At 33.0% G+C, this 17759-nt stretch overlaps 2 protein-coding genes across 2 annotated transcripts; both read right to left on the reverse strand.

Moving 5' to 3' along the window:
* Window positions 1–1019: 1019 nt before the first annotated feature.
* On the reverse strand, window positions 1020–4741 carry LOC142555766 (uncharacterized). The gene is made up of 5 exons (XM_075666847.1): window positions 4301–4741; window positions 2323–2941; window positions 2008–2227; window positions 1609–1671; window positions 1020–1313 (listed from the first exon to the last, which is right to left on the reverse strand). Exons 1-5 carry the CDS (start codon window positions 4719–4721, stop codon window positions 1221–1223), a joined length of 1416 nt encoding a protein of 471 aa, XP_075522962.1. The 5' UTR covers window positions 4722–4741; the 3' UTR covers window positions 1020–1220.
* Window positions 4742–14236: 9495 nt separating this feature from the next.
* Window positions 14237–14772, reverse strand: LOC142504604 (uncharacterized). The gene has a single exon (XM_075617474.1). It carries the CDS (start codon window positions 14698–14700, stop codon window positions 14362–14364), a length of 339 nt encoding a protein of 112 aa, XP_075473589.1. The 5' UTR covers window positions 14701–14772; the 3' UTR covers window positions 14237–14361.
* Window positions 14773–17759: the final 2987 nt, after the last annotated feature.

The raw sequence follows: 17759 nt of genomic DNA on the forward strand, positions 1-17759 counted from the left end.
ATTCACACTCATTATTTGTGGGTCATGCTGTTCACTCATTCATCTTACTCTTCGCCGCATCACGTTATTACTTTGACATGATTCAACTATTTGTCGACTTTGTTGAAGTATCAATGACATTAGCTCTTTCCCCGGATCATAATCTTCGTCATCAACTTCAACTTGGACTTCGTTTTCACTTGTCGAGCTAGAGGTTGAACTACTGGAATATTGAGACATTTTGGAGTAAACAAATTCAAGTGTATCTGTTTGCCAAATTGTATGTTTGTAGAATAAAGAATTGTATAGTACAAGGTGTCTATTTATATTGAAATTTGCAACGGCTATATTCCAACGGCTAGTTTGCAACGGCTATTTTGCAACGGTTATATTCACCAACGGATACTTTAAACCAATACATAAAATAAGTAACAACGTTTAGCGACGGTTTTTGAAAATCCGTCGCAATTAGCGACATTCAAAACCGTCGCTAAATGTCCAATTTCTTTGGGCGTTAAAATAATTCAAAACATGTGGGGCCCGCGTGTCAGCAAATCGGCGACGGTTTCTATAAAGCAGTCGCTAATAGGGACGTTCATACACCCACTCACATTGGAGAGTGGGTGTTAAAGGGGTGGTGTTAAAGGGAATTATAAAAAATACACTATAATTTACACAATCTTGTCGCACATAATATATCCAGAATGGTATTATAAATTCCTTCCCCTTCGTTCTTACCCATCATGATCGATGGATATTACTATTTTTTATTTATCTGATGATTACTTGGGTTTTTTTAAAATATACATACATATATATATATATATATAATCATCCTTGAAAGTGTAATTTTTCACTTATTAGTGTGGAAAAAAAAAATTAAAGTTATTATATTGAAAAAATTAATGGCATTCAGTATATTTTAGGAAATAAAATCAAAATGACATCGTTTTTTATTTCTGTTGATTAAATTTCTAGAATGAAAAATATTTCCTAGAATTGAATACATTTGAAGTTTGAACCCGTGTTTTCAAGAAATTGTGAAGATGGTGTTATTGATGGGTAGAATCTCATGCCACATGCAAGCAATTATGCAAATGGCTTCAAGTCAAAACAACTCGACAAAAGGGTGTCTTGTTTCATTGAAAAAATATCTAACTGTAAATAAAATACTATAGATTTCTCCTTAACCACAAATACATGCCCGAAGGCGCAGAGTGAATTTCCTAAATTGACAAGGCTTATTTCTTCTTCGGAGCACTTTTTTTCTTTGCAGCAGTTTTCTTCTTCGCAGCTGCTTTCTTCTTCAAATTTTTGAACCCGATCCCACTTTCCTGTCAGCACAATCACCATTGTTGATTCGTGAATTGGAACTGAATTCTTGTCCTTATGTCTCTCACCATAGTAATCCAGTTAGTAGTCATAAACATGACAATTTCAACACGCAGAAAGTTGTTAAAAACCTTAGCAAGATATGGTAAATGGTGATGAAAGTTGACTAGCACAAATGTTATGATTTAAAAAAGGTTAAGTCATTGAAATTCAATGGACAATTGAAATACAGGAGAACATTGCATTATAACTAATAATCACATATGAAATATACTTATATGTATCTTCTAAAAGTACCTTCCTATAACCCCTGTAAGCACTTTGACCACTCAACTGCTGCCCATTTCTGCTAACGTAAACCTGAAAATCATTTGTCAGTTTTATTAATACTGTAAATAAAATAATATATGAAAGCAAATAATCATAAACGGGTGTATGCGTGTGCAGGGTCATCGAGAAGAAGATATCAGCTTCACTGGCAAGGTTATCTTGATTAAATATTTATATGTACTTTTTGCCTCGTATTGGCATCAAGCTATATCAATATTGGCTTGAAGGAAATAAAAAGATATATCAAGATTGAGTGTGAAATGTTTAAATGTCATTAGAGTTCTTCTTTGCTGCTTCCAATTGACAAATAAAACAAAAAGTATGAAAAGAGAACAAATTGGTATTTATATATGAAGTTACACTTACTCTTTGGCCACTTGAGTTGGTGTACCAGTGACCACCAGATTTACTGGCAGCATGCACCCTTCTCTTGCCAGCATTTTTAGGAATTCCACAACCTTTTGTATTCACCCAATTCTCAGAATCTTCAGGCATGACGGAGTTCGATTTTGAAACATTTCTCTTGGTCCTCATGGAGCTAGTCTCGAATGTTCTCTCTGAATTTTCTTCATGGCCGAATTGGTGCCTACGAACATATAGACAAGTTCAAATAAAAAAAATATGGACAGCACGAGAAGGAAAAACAACAGTTAAATCCCAAATATTCTGAAATAGCAATACATGTAATCGATAACTGATGCCGTCTGCTGCTTATGTTCCTGATTTTTTGCTGCTCCCAAGGGGAAGAAGTTGGGCAAACGGTCACGAACCAGTTTCTGAATTCTCGAATCAATATGGAAAAAGTAGCGATGAGCTGGAGGAAAAGAACCTACATCCCAATTCTTCCCATTGTTAGAGTCCTCACCGTCAATTACCACTTCATTCTCAGATTTACTGGATCTAAAAAACTCATCACAGACCTCATCAAAAGCAGGTGTAGGGATGTGAAAACTCTTCTCCTTGCAGAATTCATTCCACAAATCAGTTTCGTGATTGCCAACTGATGCTTTCCCTGTCCCAAAGAAGCCCGAGGCTGCGTGTTGACGAGGATTTGATTGCATTTTCCTTGAAGATGAAGTTAAGCGACCAACTGTAGACACATCTTTGCCATCAGATGGATCGTCAGAATCAGAATCGATCAGCTGGAATCTTCGGAGAGGACTGACAGATGTCGAAGCACCTAATACCTGTTCCCTATTGGTTGATTTCCAGAGACTACCAGATTGTGTAGCCAAAACTTGCCGACCATGCAGTGACGGCTTTGAGCTGCTACATATAGAACGACCAGGAAGATTTCCAACTAGATAAAACATAGATGAAGATTATGAGCAAATGAAAGGTAAAGGTGACCATAGAGTCTCGAGCCATTAAAACGAAACTACAATCAAAGAATAACGTGAGACAGCCAAGACAGTCGCAACAGAAAAATGGTATTTTGATGTCAAGAGAAATGTGACAGCACTAAGGTTATTGATAGGGTAAATAACACTAAAAAGCTTATAAAACAAAGGAAGATATAGGTCGAGGATAAATAACATAAAATAACACATGATGTATCAAGCGATAGCTGAAAGCAATATTCCACAAAACCATTAAAGAATCGTGCGCCAAGTCCTGTCTTCAGCTTAATTAACTTATTTACAGGTAAAATTTGCAGCAGCCTGTATAACTTAGAATCAAACTATTTTAAATGAAGTATTTAATTATCTACAATGATTCCATGTCAATTCCAAAAGCAATTGTGGAATAGTTGATGAGATTGAAAGATTGTTTCATTCAATAGACTATCTAGACTTATCCCTAACAAGACCAAATTCGCCAAAATCACTCAATCTGTCCTCATTGTTCTCTTTAACTAGCTGATACTCTCTCAAGAGCTAGTAAGCCAAGTTTTAAAATCATGCCATTTCAATTCCAAAAATGGTGGATTCTACCAGCAAGAACAGCAATTCTGCTATTCAATGTTTAGATCATTAAATATTTTGTGGTTACAAAACAATAAAAAGAAAATCCAATCGATTTGCTTCATAAGTCTGCAGCCACTTTTTTTTTTCCACACTGCACTTGGGCCAGCACGAGCAGAGGTACGAGGGGAGAAAAATATCAAAAGTCATTCTCAAAAATGAAACATTTGAGCATATGCATTATTATCTCTCTCGCACGTATGACACTCACATGCTTGGAGGATGAGGTGACCTCTACAAGCTCGTGGATTATTTATTCAGCTGTAACAATATCACAAGATTTGATTCCATTTCTGTTTTCCTTATTCGTCTCACTTGATTAGAAATTGAATATAAAGGAGGAACACTGTTTACGATGAACATAGTGAAGATTTACCCAAAATTCTTGTGTCATTCACTTCTCTAACAATTTGCATTTTATACATTTCGCATTGAGCCAGTTTTCCTAGCAAAAACTTGGCAGACAGAGGAGCCAATAACAGCATCTCGTGAGTCCTAACAATTCTTCAAAATTCTTTAAATCACTCCAAGCAATAAAATTTACAGTCATATCCAAGTTTATTACAGGTGAATCACTAGCATAAACAAATATTCATTGAATTTCAGAAATGGGTTCATCTACGGATGCTTGAAAAGGTACTGGTATTCAAACGAGAATCGTATTTTAATTACAGGCAAAATAATGACACTTGTACCTCTAGGGCAATCTTCCTCAGAAGAGAAACCCTCGATTTCATCATCCACATCGTATTTTCCCCATGCGTCATCGGCTTCTCCACTTCGGACCTCGGATTTGGGATGTACGGAAGGCCCCTTTCGGAGCCTTTTGAGTGCCCGAGGTGGGTTCGAAACCCTCACTGGGGATTCAAAATATCCGTCTTCGTTTATTTCAATTGGAGGCTGTTCAGCTGGCTGGGTTGATGAGTTGGGAGGCGGTTCCGATTCAATGTCGAAATCGAGCCCTAGAGAGAATGAAGGAGGCCCCAGCTCAAAATCCGCCATGTGAAGAAAGCTAGTTGTTGAAGTGGGGAGAATATCATCAACTCCACGAATTGAAAATGTCCCGCGCTCAGTGAGCAATGGCGCGACTATGAATTCTTGAATTTCGATTCTCATCCCGTTTATATATAGCACTTTCGTTTCAAATTTTGGAATTTTGATAAATTATAATTAGCACGTTGGACCCCCAAGTACATATAATTGGTGAAGTGGTCCAAACGAGTCAGGATTAACATTTAAGCAACTCGTTTGGAAGTAGGTCAAAAAAGATGTAATGTCTCAACTTTTCTTATTTATAATATAATTAAGTTTCTATTTATGTCTTTCATATTGTTTGTATTTGTGATTATTTATTTAAAATATAATTGTTGACGTATAAATTTTATATGTTTGTCTGATTATGATATTTAATACTTTTTATTTTTGTGACACAGTTTTGATATGATGCACACCTTCCGTGCACACCTATGTGAACACCGATGAGGTATCACTCACCTATTGGATGTGATGAAATATAGAAAAATTGGTGATTGTCACCTCATCGGTGCTCACATAGGTATGCAAGATAGGTGTACACCATATCAAAACTGTTTCGTGACATTGCTAATATTTATGTTTGAATCTCTAAGTTTTTGTGTTACTTTCGTAATTTTTTTGTATGTTTTTTTTACGGGTTGGCCAACCTATTTCACAACCCGCGACGGGATGAGCCCGCACATGCCCATATGAAAGCTCTCATATTTGGTAAAAATATTAGTTTATAGATTAAAAGATTTGAAACTAATGGTTAAAACATCATTGTAGAGTTAAAATTAACAAACTATAAACAATCTTGGGCATGCATTTTCCCTTTTGTTGAGGAACTAGAACTTCGGTTTTTGTATAAAAAGATCACATATATATACATTGATGAATATTACGCGAATATATAACATAAAAAAAATTAATAGAAAACCTTTTTGGTCCCTATACAAAACCTGCGACAACATGTATGATTTTGTGATGAACAAAAAAGCCTACATTTAGGAATGCTTTGCAAGGCACGCAGGGTCCACGATCAATCGGGCAAAAGCTTCCTCCGCCGATAATCCATTCGTTCCTGCCGCTTTAGGTAATGACGAAACTCCAAGGAGACTTTTTCTTTCTGTTTGGGCGTAGCGAATCCTGGTTCTATCGTCGGGGAAACTGGATTGATCACGTGCGCGTGAAGGACGTACCCCGCCCGGTCTTCGCCGCCCATTGCATGGAGGATTCCTTGATGATGCAGTTGCCCATGCAAAGTTGTGCTATAGCTAGAATGCGTGGATAAGACTGCAGCGCGGCTGTCCCACGTGACCAAATAGAATTAACAAAAGTATATATTTTAAATTTAAACAATTATTAATATTTATTATATTTGACCAAATAGTAGGTCTGTTATGAGACAGTCTCATAAATCTTTATCTGTGAGACGGGTCAACCCTACCGATATTCACAATAAAAAATAGAGTAGGTCTCTTGTGAGACGGTTTCACGAATCTTTATCTGTGAGCGGTGAGACGGGTCAACCATATCGATATTCACAATAAAAAATAATACTCTTAGCATAAAAAGTAATACGTTTTCAATGATAATCCAAATAAGATATCTGTTTCACAAAATACGACCCGCGCCGTGAGACCATCTCACACGAGTTTTTGCCTAAAAAGTAATACTATAAGCATAAAAAGTAATATTTTTTTCATGGATAACCCAAATAAGAGATCTGTCTCATAAAATACGACTCATAAAATCATTTCACACAAATTTTTATCTTTGACAAAAAATCAAAAACTGGTTTGGAAAGGATCTTGTGGCTCCTCAAGAGCGGGGTGTGAATGCGTCGGGTCATGGAATATTTGGTGGGCCACCTGATCGTTTGGATATAAATTTAGATACGACGACTTTCAAATTCATTTGATTGGTTCGATTGATTTACCTCAGGTAAATTTCAAATCTATCATTTTTAAATTTTATGTAAATATAATGATAATTATAGTGGACTTACAATGTATTCAAATGATCAGTGGCCTTACAATTTCATTTTTCAGATCGAATAATTCATTTCAAACCAAATCCTTACATCAAAACGCAACATAAGATTTTTGTTGAACGAATGTATAATTAAATAATTTATCTTATTCGTTCAACAAAAATGTCCAAAGTTGGATGTTCCCCGGCCAATATATTAATTTTTCAATTTTTTCCAAACTAATTCTTGAAATGGTCGAGAGATTTTCGAATACGTAAAGCAATATAATATTACGTACATGTGAATTTAATCCATGATGAACGACAGAGACATGTCCTAAAGTTTTATATCTGAAGACTTTATAAAAAAATTTATAAACCTGCATATGAGGCCTTTTCTCTACGTCTGACCATTTATAAATTATTCAACTTGAATATTAAATATTGTTTGATGCAAAAGATAAGAGTTTCAACATTTATGTATCATTTTGTATTAGGTTCGAGGTTTTTTTTTTTTTTTTTTTTACGGTAAACTAGCAATTTATTGAGTAAAATCGTTCTTTACAAGTTCAACCAACCAAGAAAGAAACTCACCGTTTATCCAAACAAAAGATGAAGGGAGTGAAGAAGCAAAGAGTGCAACGATCAATAAATTGCGATGGATTTATCATTATCTTTCATTTTTTCATATCAGCCTTAAATATTTTATCATCGTGTAACGATCAATAAATTGCTATGGATTTATTATTTTCCCTGTTACATTTTACTAATTCTGCAACTAAATCCGTCACCAACAAAGTGCAGAGCACAGGGGACGCGTGAACAAATTTAATTGTTAAGATACTTTTTTGATAATATTAATTTTTCACAAAAAATCCTATGATCCAACCCCGACTTGATTATTTTCACTATTAAAAATATTATTTTTTGCTACAAATATGATTCATATTCACATGCAAGTTTGAAAAATATTTACAATTCTAAATTGTAATAAAATTACATGGAATCGAATGAAAATTCACATCAACGATTGGACCAATTAAGTCGATTGAAATGATTGAATGTGATAACTAAAACTAAAATCAAAACCTAATTAATTCCAGATTGTAAAGTTGAAAGTAGATCTCAAGTCATCCATAAATATACTAGGCTGAAACAAAAATAAGAACTCATCTTAAAAATTGTATAGATTTAGTCATACAGCAAATAAAGAACTCAAAACACTATAATTTTGTTCAACTTTACAATGATAATAATTTGTTACGAGATGATCCTCCGGATTTTTATTAGTGATACGGGTGAATCATGATTTTTAATGAGTGACTTATATAGAAGATATATCTCACAAAATTAACTCGTAAGATCGTCTCACAAAATTTTTTATAATAATTTTTTTTAATTAAAAAAAAAAAACAATTTTTGGTCCAACTTCGTACCTGTACATGCATCATGATTTTGTAATAAACAAAAACTGGCCCTCTACCTAAACTCATTCAGGAATGCTTTGCAAGGCAGGCGTCCACGACCGTCTATGGCCCTCAAATCGATCGCCGGCGTAACTCAAGCGAACCAAAACTTCCTGCGCCGATAATCCGGCGACGTCTGCATTATTCAACATATCTGACAACTGCTTCCTCGAGATTCTTATCTTCACCTTCGTTCCTGCAGCTTTAGGCACTGACGGAACTTCAAGAAGACTCGTTCTTTCTGTTACGGTGTAGCGATTCCCGGTTGTATCGGATTCACGTGCGAAAGACGTACCCCAGTCTTCGCCTCCCCATTGCATGGAGGATTCCTTGATTATGCAATTGCCCATACTGGAGATAGAAGTCGCGTCTGATGTGACGATTCGTAGCAAAGTTTTGCCAAACTGGAGATGGGGTTGAATTTGTAGGGGTTGAACGGGTGAATGGGGTAGATGAGAGGCAATTTGGATAAGCATGCCTGGGATGACAAGCAGGTTGTCCCACGTGACGAAATTGTATTGGCTCACGTTAATTAAAAAAAAATCTCCCTCGCCTCTTATTAAACTTTCTATTTAGTTTTTTAAAATTCGTTAAAAAATTGTTTTATTTTTTCAAGAATTAATTAAGAGAGATATGTTAATAATAATTAAAAAAATTGATTATATACCTAGGATCTTGGCGTGGAATTTGGCTCCTCGAGAGTATGGTGTTAACCGTCAATGCAGTCGGTCGTCATGGAATAGTTAGCAAAATGATCTTCATGTTTTTTTTTAAAAAAAACATATTGTTCCTAGCGTATTCGAAACAAGAGAGTTAATTTTCAAAAAAAAAGTTTAATCAATATCATTTTTCAAAATTTATATATTATTTAAATTAATATGTAACCCGTGTAATATACAACAAGTTTCACTTAGATTCAAAAGTTACATTTTAATATATTTTAAATATAATTTCAAAATTAAATTATATTAGATAAAAGAATTGATAAAATGAATTTATCACTTTTATGAGTTATTTTCATCAAATCCCTTTTGAAAAATCGAAAATCAACATTTATTCACTGTGAAAGTTAAATAGGTATTCTAGATATTAATTTCATGAGTTATTTGCACCGTGATATCTTTTAAAAAAAGTAGACTGTGCTTAAATCTATATATATATTTACCAAAAAAATTAGAATTGGCTCGAATCACTATAACTCATTGTTATAGAAACTCGAGAAAAATAGAAATTTATTTTTTATGTTATAACAAAAAAATTAAGATTTTTATTGAACGACTAACATAAGATTTGTGAGACAAACCTAAATTTGATGTATCAATAATTTAATTATAGGTAATATTTTCAAGTTTTATTAAACTAATTCTTGAAATGGTCAAGATAAACTTGATTACGTAAAGCAACATAATATGTAAGCTTCACATTACTTGTGAAATTAAATCTATGATGCACAACAGATCAGCCATATATATATAGGGTTTAACTTGAATAAAAAGATTTGATTCGAGTATGAATTTAAAATGACATTCATTTTCGATTTATTTAATTCAAATACATAATAATAAACATTACACGTACATTAATTAGAAAAGAAGGGATTCGAAATCCATTGAAGAATAGTTAATTCATTCAAACAAGCAAATGAAATTTTATCCATGTGACTTCAAATTATTTGGTCCAAACCCGACCTAAAGTCTTTTATCTGAACATTTCAATTCCTTCTCACCCTGCAAATATTTATCTATATACCTATTTGCCTTTTAAATTCCACAAAATTGATAGCGACTTTATTTGAAGTTTAATTTTCTCATCTTACCTGGGACAGCAGCAGGCTTTTTCACTACGTTTGACAATTCATAAATTATTCGTTCAGAATACCATATATTTAAAATGTGTATATAATGTCATGTAGAAATACTAATAATCAATAAAAATTGTACGTTGAGAATAAGTTAAAAATAAGTTGATCGCTATTTTATTTTAGCATGAATTTATATTTTTTTTGTAATAAGGCAAAATGATATAAATTGCTTATTTTGTGTTTTGGTCAGATTTAGGTTTCGATCATATAAATTTAAGCTGGATTTTGACTTTATGTCGATTTTTTTAAGGAAGGCTAACGTGATGCTGTCTATTTCTCTGTATCACGTCAACACTCCAAAAAAAAAAAAAAAATCAAAACTCAAATTTGATAATTATATTACCAAAAAACAAATTAGACGACTCTTTTGACTATTTTTGCGAAAAATTTAAATTCCATCTCTTCTTCAATAATTTAGAAATCGTAGACCTGTTCTTAATAATTATGCGACTGACAAATTTACAGATGACAACAGGTCCGGGTTGGAGCAGGTTTGAGCAAACTCGGGACCTGCCCCACCTTAATTTAAACTCGTCCAGCCCGTCTCGCTCCGTGAACCCGATGGGTCCAACCCGGGTTGGACTTATTGCAATCGACGAAAATATAATTTTATATTTATTCAATAAAATATTAAAAATTTTAAAAGCATTAAATTTATATGTCTAAATTATATTAATAATAACCAGGACAAAAAAATTTATCACACTTGTATTCAATTAATATAATAAAAATTAATTATAATGATATATTTTCATATTAAATATATAATAATAAAATAAAATAATTTCAATCCAAAAATTTTACAAACTAAAATTATAGTTAATGTATTAATTGAAATATAATTATATCATTAATAATATATGTACATATATATTTCATTTTATAAATATATAGGCATATTTTGGCGGGATCAGTTCGACCATACCCATGACCAGCCCCAAACCCGCTTTTTAGAATAGCTATGTCGGCTCTAAACCCGTCGCGCCAGGACGGATTTAATATGGAACCGAGTTTAGACCGGACGAAATTTGATCATCCCTTGACAGCAACTGGACTCTTTAATTCTTCAACTGTTATGGTGATGCATAATACTCAAGTTAAACGATTATTAGTGCATGCATATGATAAGTAGAAGATAAAAAATCGTAAGAGTTTTCGTGTTGTTTACATAAGCTTTGTGATCATGAACATATTGAAATAGATTGATTTTAGCAATATAAAAATTATGGAACGAATGTGACTTTGAAGTGATCATATAAAGAAACACCTTGCTTACGAACACGAATGAGTGCGGTGCATTTGCCACATTGAAATTCACGTATATGAGCCTAGCTAGTTGTTCAAATCCAGAATTCAAGTTGCACCACAACGTACAAAATATACGACGACAGATATAGGCCAAGTCCTGTAATTATGTGCCACCCAAGAAAATGTGTGCAGATAAATCATTTATACTTGTTGTTTCCCAGCTTTTACACAATAATTTCCCCCGTTTTCATATGTGAAATGTATATAGTTTTTAGTCAATTGGATGGATAGAAGAATATATATCAAAATCTATCACCAATAAAAAAAACATTCACCATGCGAAATGTATTTTGTTTTCGTAAAAGAATTTCAAAAATGTATATGTTGGGATTATTTCCTTTCTCTATTACCATATTTTCTACCAAAAACAACCAAGAAATGGAAAGATTTAACAAAAATGTAACCAGAAGACGGACTAAATGCGCGATAACCAGAGTCCAAAGAAAATAAACCTAAATCTCAGCGCCAAGATGTAGAGAGTGGCCATACCAAGACAGTAACCAGCAAACATCGTCGCAAGCCAGCCAGATTGATCCGGGTGAATCGCGCACGGGATACCAATCATCACCGCTGCACTCAATGTCCTCCTCACCACAACCCACTTCATTTCCCACGCCATTGCTTCAGCGAAAACCTCCAGTGCTAAATCCTCAAACTCTGCCTCGCCCAGAACGAGCTCAGCCGCCGAATCAGGTCGACGTATAATCGCCTGGAGGACGCGATTCCGACTCGGAGGGCGGGGAAGAAGTCGGCGGAAGCCGCGCAGGAAGAGGGCTAGGAGGTGATAGATCAGGTCCACGGCTTCGCAGAACTGGCTGTGGTTGAATCCCGCGACGGAGGCATGTTGATTGAGGGCAATGCAGTAGTCAAAAACTACATTGCAGGCGGTGGTGAATTCGTTCGTGGCGCGGAGGTGTGCTCGAATTCGGCGTGAAACTGAGAGCTCCATTAACTGCACGTACGGTCGTACATTCTTCGGTGGAAGATGAATAAATAAAAATAAATAATATATAGCAGTACGTTCGTTTATATTTTTATTTTATTATTATGATTGTTAGTTATTAGTAGATTTATACTTATATTTATTATAATAATAATTAGCCTTTGGATTAGATCTAAATACGATATATGGCAAATTATGCATATTGCATGCAGTTAAAGCCAAAATTTTCAACACCTTAAGGACACCACGATTATATTTAGTGTACGTTTCTCGTGAGACGTTTTTACACATCTTTATTTGTGAGACGGATTAATCCTAATCATATTTACGAAAAAAAGTAATATTTTTTAATGGGTCGTCCAAATAGAATATTCATCTAACAAAATTAACTCACGAAACTGTCTCAAATGAGATTTTGTGTTATATTTGGTGATCCGTGTATGCATGGATCTAGCAAGTTTCCAGCATCGGAGATCCCCATCACTGCCTTTAATCCTAAAACAAAAGTTAGATTTCATTTTCTAAATATATTGTGAATGATATATATTTTTTTATTTAGAAAAAAAAGATATTAGTTAAAAAGTTAAAGTTTCACGTTCGAAACGACGATCGGAATTAAACAAGACTACTAGCTTAATTAACTTTATTTAATTTAGACGCACCATATTATTGTTTGACACCTATAAATGCAGGTAAGACATAATCAGAAGATGCATGGTTGAGTCGAGTTAACGCAAAATATTATATAAAAATTATCAATTCGAACATGAACCAACCAGGCGGACAGAAATCCGATTTCTTGGAATTAAATCGTTTGAATGGAACAGATCTTATTATTTTTTATTTTATTTTATTTTTTAATCTAATGGAATAATTTACATTATTATATTTGATTTGATTCATTGTTCAAATACGTGCCCTCTCTTTTTTATAATTCAAGTTTTATTTTTTTGAAATTGTATTTAAAAGTTTTAAAATTTAGTTATTATTTTCAAAAACTATTATGATTACATAATTTAAGAATTTGTAAAGTAATACATATAATATAATATGATATGATATGATTTTAAAATTCATTTTATTAAAGATATTGGAAAAGTTGATGGGAAAAATAATCAATTCTTTAAACAATACACGGTAGTTTCGTATATATTGATATTATAATAGTAACTATTGCGTGAGTGGCGTTCGTTGAGTGAGTGCAAGGCCTGTAGCTGTAGACGGAATACGTTGCAGGCGGAGCGGGAATTGGTCTAGGCAATCTTGGGAATTTGCTATAGGTCTTCTAAAACAGTAAGACTACATATGCAACACAATTTATACAACAATTTTTACATAAAAAATATTCAATATTAAATTTTGATTTATCACATCTCATTATACATTGACATTATTATTAGTATGACTATCGTTTTTTAAATTTCAACAAAGACTGTAGAGTTTTTTAAAAATTAAATAATTATGTTACCAATCGTCATTTTTTGGCAAAAAATATTAGTGTATATATGCATTAAGAGACCTAAAACTCATTGTTTTATGGAATTAAAATTTAACAAACTATAAACAATGGGTGTTTTTACCACTTGCAAAATCACGTATAAGTTTTTGCTCATCTGATTTTAAAATTTTGTTACACTGATTTTTCTTAAAATAACAAAAAGACAGTTGAAATCCATTGGATTGAAAAAATTTGTCTATTCAAACACAATCTTAAATAATTTCAAAATGAACTATCTTCTAAATTTTACTCGTGATTAATGGTGCATATATGGACCCCCTATGTATACAAAATTACACACACGTGACACATATATTTATATTTACTATAGATCACTCTCATATATTCGGATTCAAATCATTGCATGTTGTGGGGCTAAACACGACCGTGTGGCGTCGTGCATTTTTTATACAACTTCATCGATCGTGGGCTCCTTTACGTTATCAAGCGAATTTGAAAAGTTTCACATGAATTGAGATAATAAATTGATGATCTTGTATAATGATTCGGTAAAAAAGAGGAAGTTATATAAAATATTAGAAACTTTTCACCATAATTAATTTTTAATATCGGATCGAGACGATTGAAATAATTTAAAAGAAAAAACATTTTTTTTTTTCCTGGTCCCAACTTCCCACTTGTACAAAACCTGCAACATGATTTTGTTATCCAACAGAAGGCCCTACCTAAACTCACTCAGGAATGCTTGTCAAGGCAAGCGCTCGATGGGCATCAAGTTGATCGCCGGCCTCCGTCAATCGGGCCAAAACTTCCTGCGCCGACAATCCCTCCATATCGGCATTCTTCAACAGATCCGACAACTGCTTCTTGGATATCCTTATCTTCATGACCTTCGATCCTGCAGCTTTGGGTAATGACGAAACTCCAAGAAGACTTGTTCTTTCTGTTTCGGCGTAGAAATCCCGGCGATTCCTGGTTCTATTGGAGAAATCGGATTCACGTGCGAATGACGTACTCCAGTCTTCGCCACCCCATTGCATGGAGGATTCCTTGATGATACAGTTGCCCATAGTTTACTTGTTATAAGGATTCGTGGCCAAAATGGGGATGGGACCGTTGAATGTGTAGTATGTAAGAGTGGATGGTTTATTCTATCCTATCAGTGGGGGGCAGTGCAGTGATCGATCCATTCAAAACATGCTTGTTCACGTGGTATCGATGTGAGGCAGGCAAAATGGGTAAGGGTGCCCAGTGGGATACATGATAAGAAGGTTGTCCCACGTCACCAAATTGAATTAAGTAAGTTTTGATACAGTAAATACTCATTATTTATATCAATATTAGCACAAAAACGCAGAAATTCACGTTTGACGATTTTATGAGTCAATTTTGTGATACAAATATTCTATTTTGGTTACCCGTAAACAATTATTACTTTTTATACCAAAATTATTATTTTTTATTGTAAATACAGACATAATTAACAAGAATCACGAATAAAGATATACGAGATCGTGACTTACTCTTTTTAAAATTGATTGACGGATGAATTGCTCTGAGTAATTGGCAAATAAATTGGAGAATAACTTTTATTTATTGTTGATTGTTGATAGCTCTAAGAAAACTCAATTGCAAAACAAATATAATATAAGCTTTGCGTTACTCGTGAAATTTAATCTATGATTCACAACGGAAACATGTATTCATGAAGTCTTCTCTCTGAAGATCTTCTGACCTAGCAAATATTAAGATTTTTTTTATAAAAAAAAAAAATACGAACAAACACTATTTATTTATTAACCTACTGCATGGTAGGCATTTTCTCTAGGTTTGACAATTTATAATTATTCAAGTAGAATATTGTATACTTAGTCACCGTTTGGTGGAAGATATGAAATATCAGATGTATCGTTGTATTATTTTGTGTTTAACTCAATTTGTACAGTAATTGGAACTTGAATTTTTTTTTTTTCATATGTAATCTACCTATATTTATTTTAAAATTATTGTCACATCATTTATCACCATTTTTTATGAGACGAGCGTGTCAAAAATACGTAAATCATCTATATAACACAAAAACTCTTGTCAAACTGTCTCACGGTTTAATTTTATTAGACGGATATCTGACTCGATCAACTCATAAAAAATCAAAATTAATAATACTTTTTTTAATAGATATGGATCGGATCGACACGTCTCACGAATATAAATGCTTGGGACAGTCTAGCAAAAAATATTTGTTCTCAATCAGGCAAAGAAATTAACGATCAATAAAACTTGTTGACTAATTAATAAAAGCATAAAAAACTTATGTTTCTTATAGGTTAATATAATAAGATGAATAACTCTTGAAAAATATTATTTTTTATGTCAGAAGTATTATTTTTCATAATTAAGTTACGTCGAGTTGAGTAAATTATTAAATAAAAATTAATAAATAATTAAGATATAAGTTTTGAACTGATTTCGCCCCCTTCAATTTTAAAAATTTATAAATCTCTTAAATTTTATTTAAAAACATGAGTCCTATTTTATATTTGTTGTAATTGATGCATGTTTCGATCTCATTAACAACTTCAACACTAATTTTATACAGAAATCATGTAATACGAATCACATTTGCAAATTTTTTTTTAAAAAAAATATCTTGACGATTCATAGTGTTAAATTTCGTCACTCAACCTAAAAAAATTATGCAACCACCTCCTTTTATCAAGCGTATTTTATTAGGTAAAAACTTGTGTGAGACGATTTCACAGGTCGTATTTTGTGAGATTGATCTCTTATAATTGGGTCGTCCATGAAAAAGTATTACTTTTAATGCTAAGAATATTATTTTTTATTGTGAATATCGATAGGATTGATCCGTCTCACAGATAAAGATTCGTGAGATCGTCTCACATGACACCTACTAATTCTGTTATCTAATCTTAGTCGATCATTATTTTAAAAAAACTATATTATACCGTGTATTTTTAATACACTCAGGTGATTGTTTTTAAAATGTTTTTTTTTTTACCAGATCCATTTTCCTAAATAAATCTTTTTCTTTTATTATTATTATTATTATTGCGATTTTTTTAATAGGCCTCCTTTTATTATTACATTTGAGAAGACAACACAACTTTATTGTGAGGATAAGAAAAGAACCCATATAAGCAATAAATGCATTAAAAGCACAACCCCACCCATAGGCGTTGTTACAAAAAAATAAGCATGATCCTAATAACTATGGCCTACATTAAAATAATAAATTCACAACAAAAAACAAATCCTTATTTCCAACGATAAACAATTGGCATGTGGGCCAATCGAAGATTTTAATTTTCATAATAATAATGTAATGTGAGACATATTCATGAATGTGGAGATCGAATGGACTAAATTATTTAATTCTATTTCATTAAAGAATCATTATTTCAAAATTCAAATTCAACTTTCTTTTTAATTGACGCCAACCGTAGAGCCCAAATGGGCACAAAATAATTACTTCAAAATATAGTAATCAACCAACAATGTTATTATTATCTATGCTGAGATGAATTTACGTATCTATACATGTGAGATAGTTTGATATGATTTATATTTAGAATGAAAATAATTTTTTTTCATCCGTTGGGGCTGAGGCATCTCATAAGGGCACCCAACACCCATTTAACACCCAGAGAGGGTATGGGGCGTTCAAGTGTCAGTTTATTTTTAAAAAAAAATTGGACAAAAATCGTCGCTATAGCGACGGCTTTTTAGAAACAGTCGCTGATTTACTGACACGCGGGCCTCACGTGTTTTGAATTATTTTAATTATATTTTATATTTTATGAACGCCCCTATGTTTGGTTATTTTTTTAAAAAAAATTGGACATAACCGTCGTTATTTGCGACGGATTTTCACAAACCGTCGCTAAACGTTGTTTCCTTATTTAATGTTATTTAATGTAGCCGTTGAAATATAGCCGTTGCAAAGTAGCCGTTGGAATATAGACGACTAGTTAACGGCTACTTTAATAAAAAAATCAAAATTTCATCTACAAATACTCATCACTTTACACAACTTATTTCAATCATTCAAACATCCAAATCACTCTAAAAAAATTCTCTCTACTATTTTCATCATCTCAATTTTATT

The sequence above is a fragment of the Primulina tabacum genome, chromosome 9, assembly GCF_025594145.1.
Source record: "Primulina tabacum isolate GXHZ01 chromosome 9, ASM2559414v2, whole genome shotgun sequence".
Taxonomy (NCBI): Eukaryota; Viridiplantae; Streptophyta; class Magnoliopsida; order Lamiales; family Gesneriaceae; genus Primulina; species Primulina tabacum.

Bases quoted from the DNA above. Each gene is read 5' to 3' on its own strand.
- LOC142555766 (XM_075666847.1), bottom strand. From the start codon at position 4,721: ATGAGAATCGAAATTCAAGAATTCATAGTCGCGCCATTGCTCACTGAG. The intron at 1,672-2,007 runs GTAAGTGTAACT...AATGATTTTCAG, and splicing joins CCAACTCAAGTGGCCAAAGA to GTTTACGTTAGCAGAAATGG. The intron at 1,314-1,608 runs GTACTTTTAGAA...TTGTGCTGACAG, and splicing joins CTTACAGGGGTTATAGGAAG to GAAAGTGGGATCGGGTTCAA.
- LOC142504604 (XM_075617474.1), bottom strand. From the start codon at position 14,700: ATGGGCAACTGTATCATCAAGGAATCCTCCATGCAATGGGGTGGCGAA.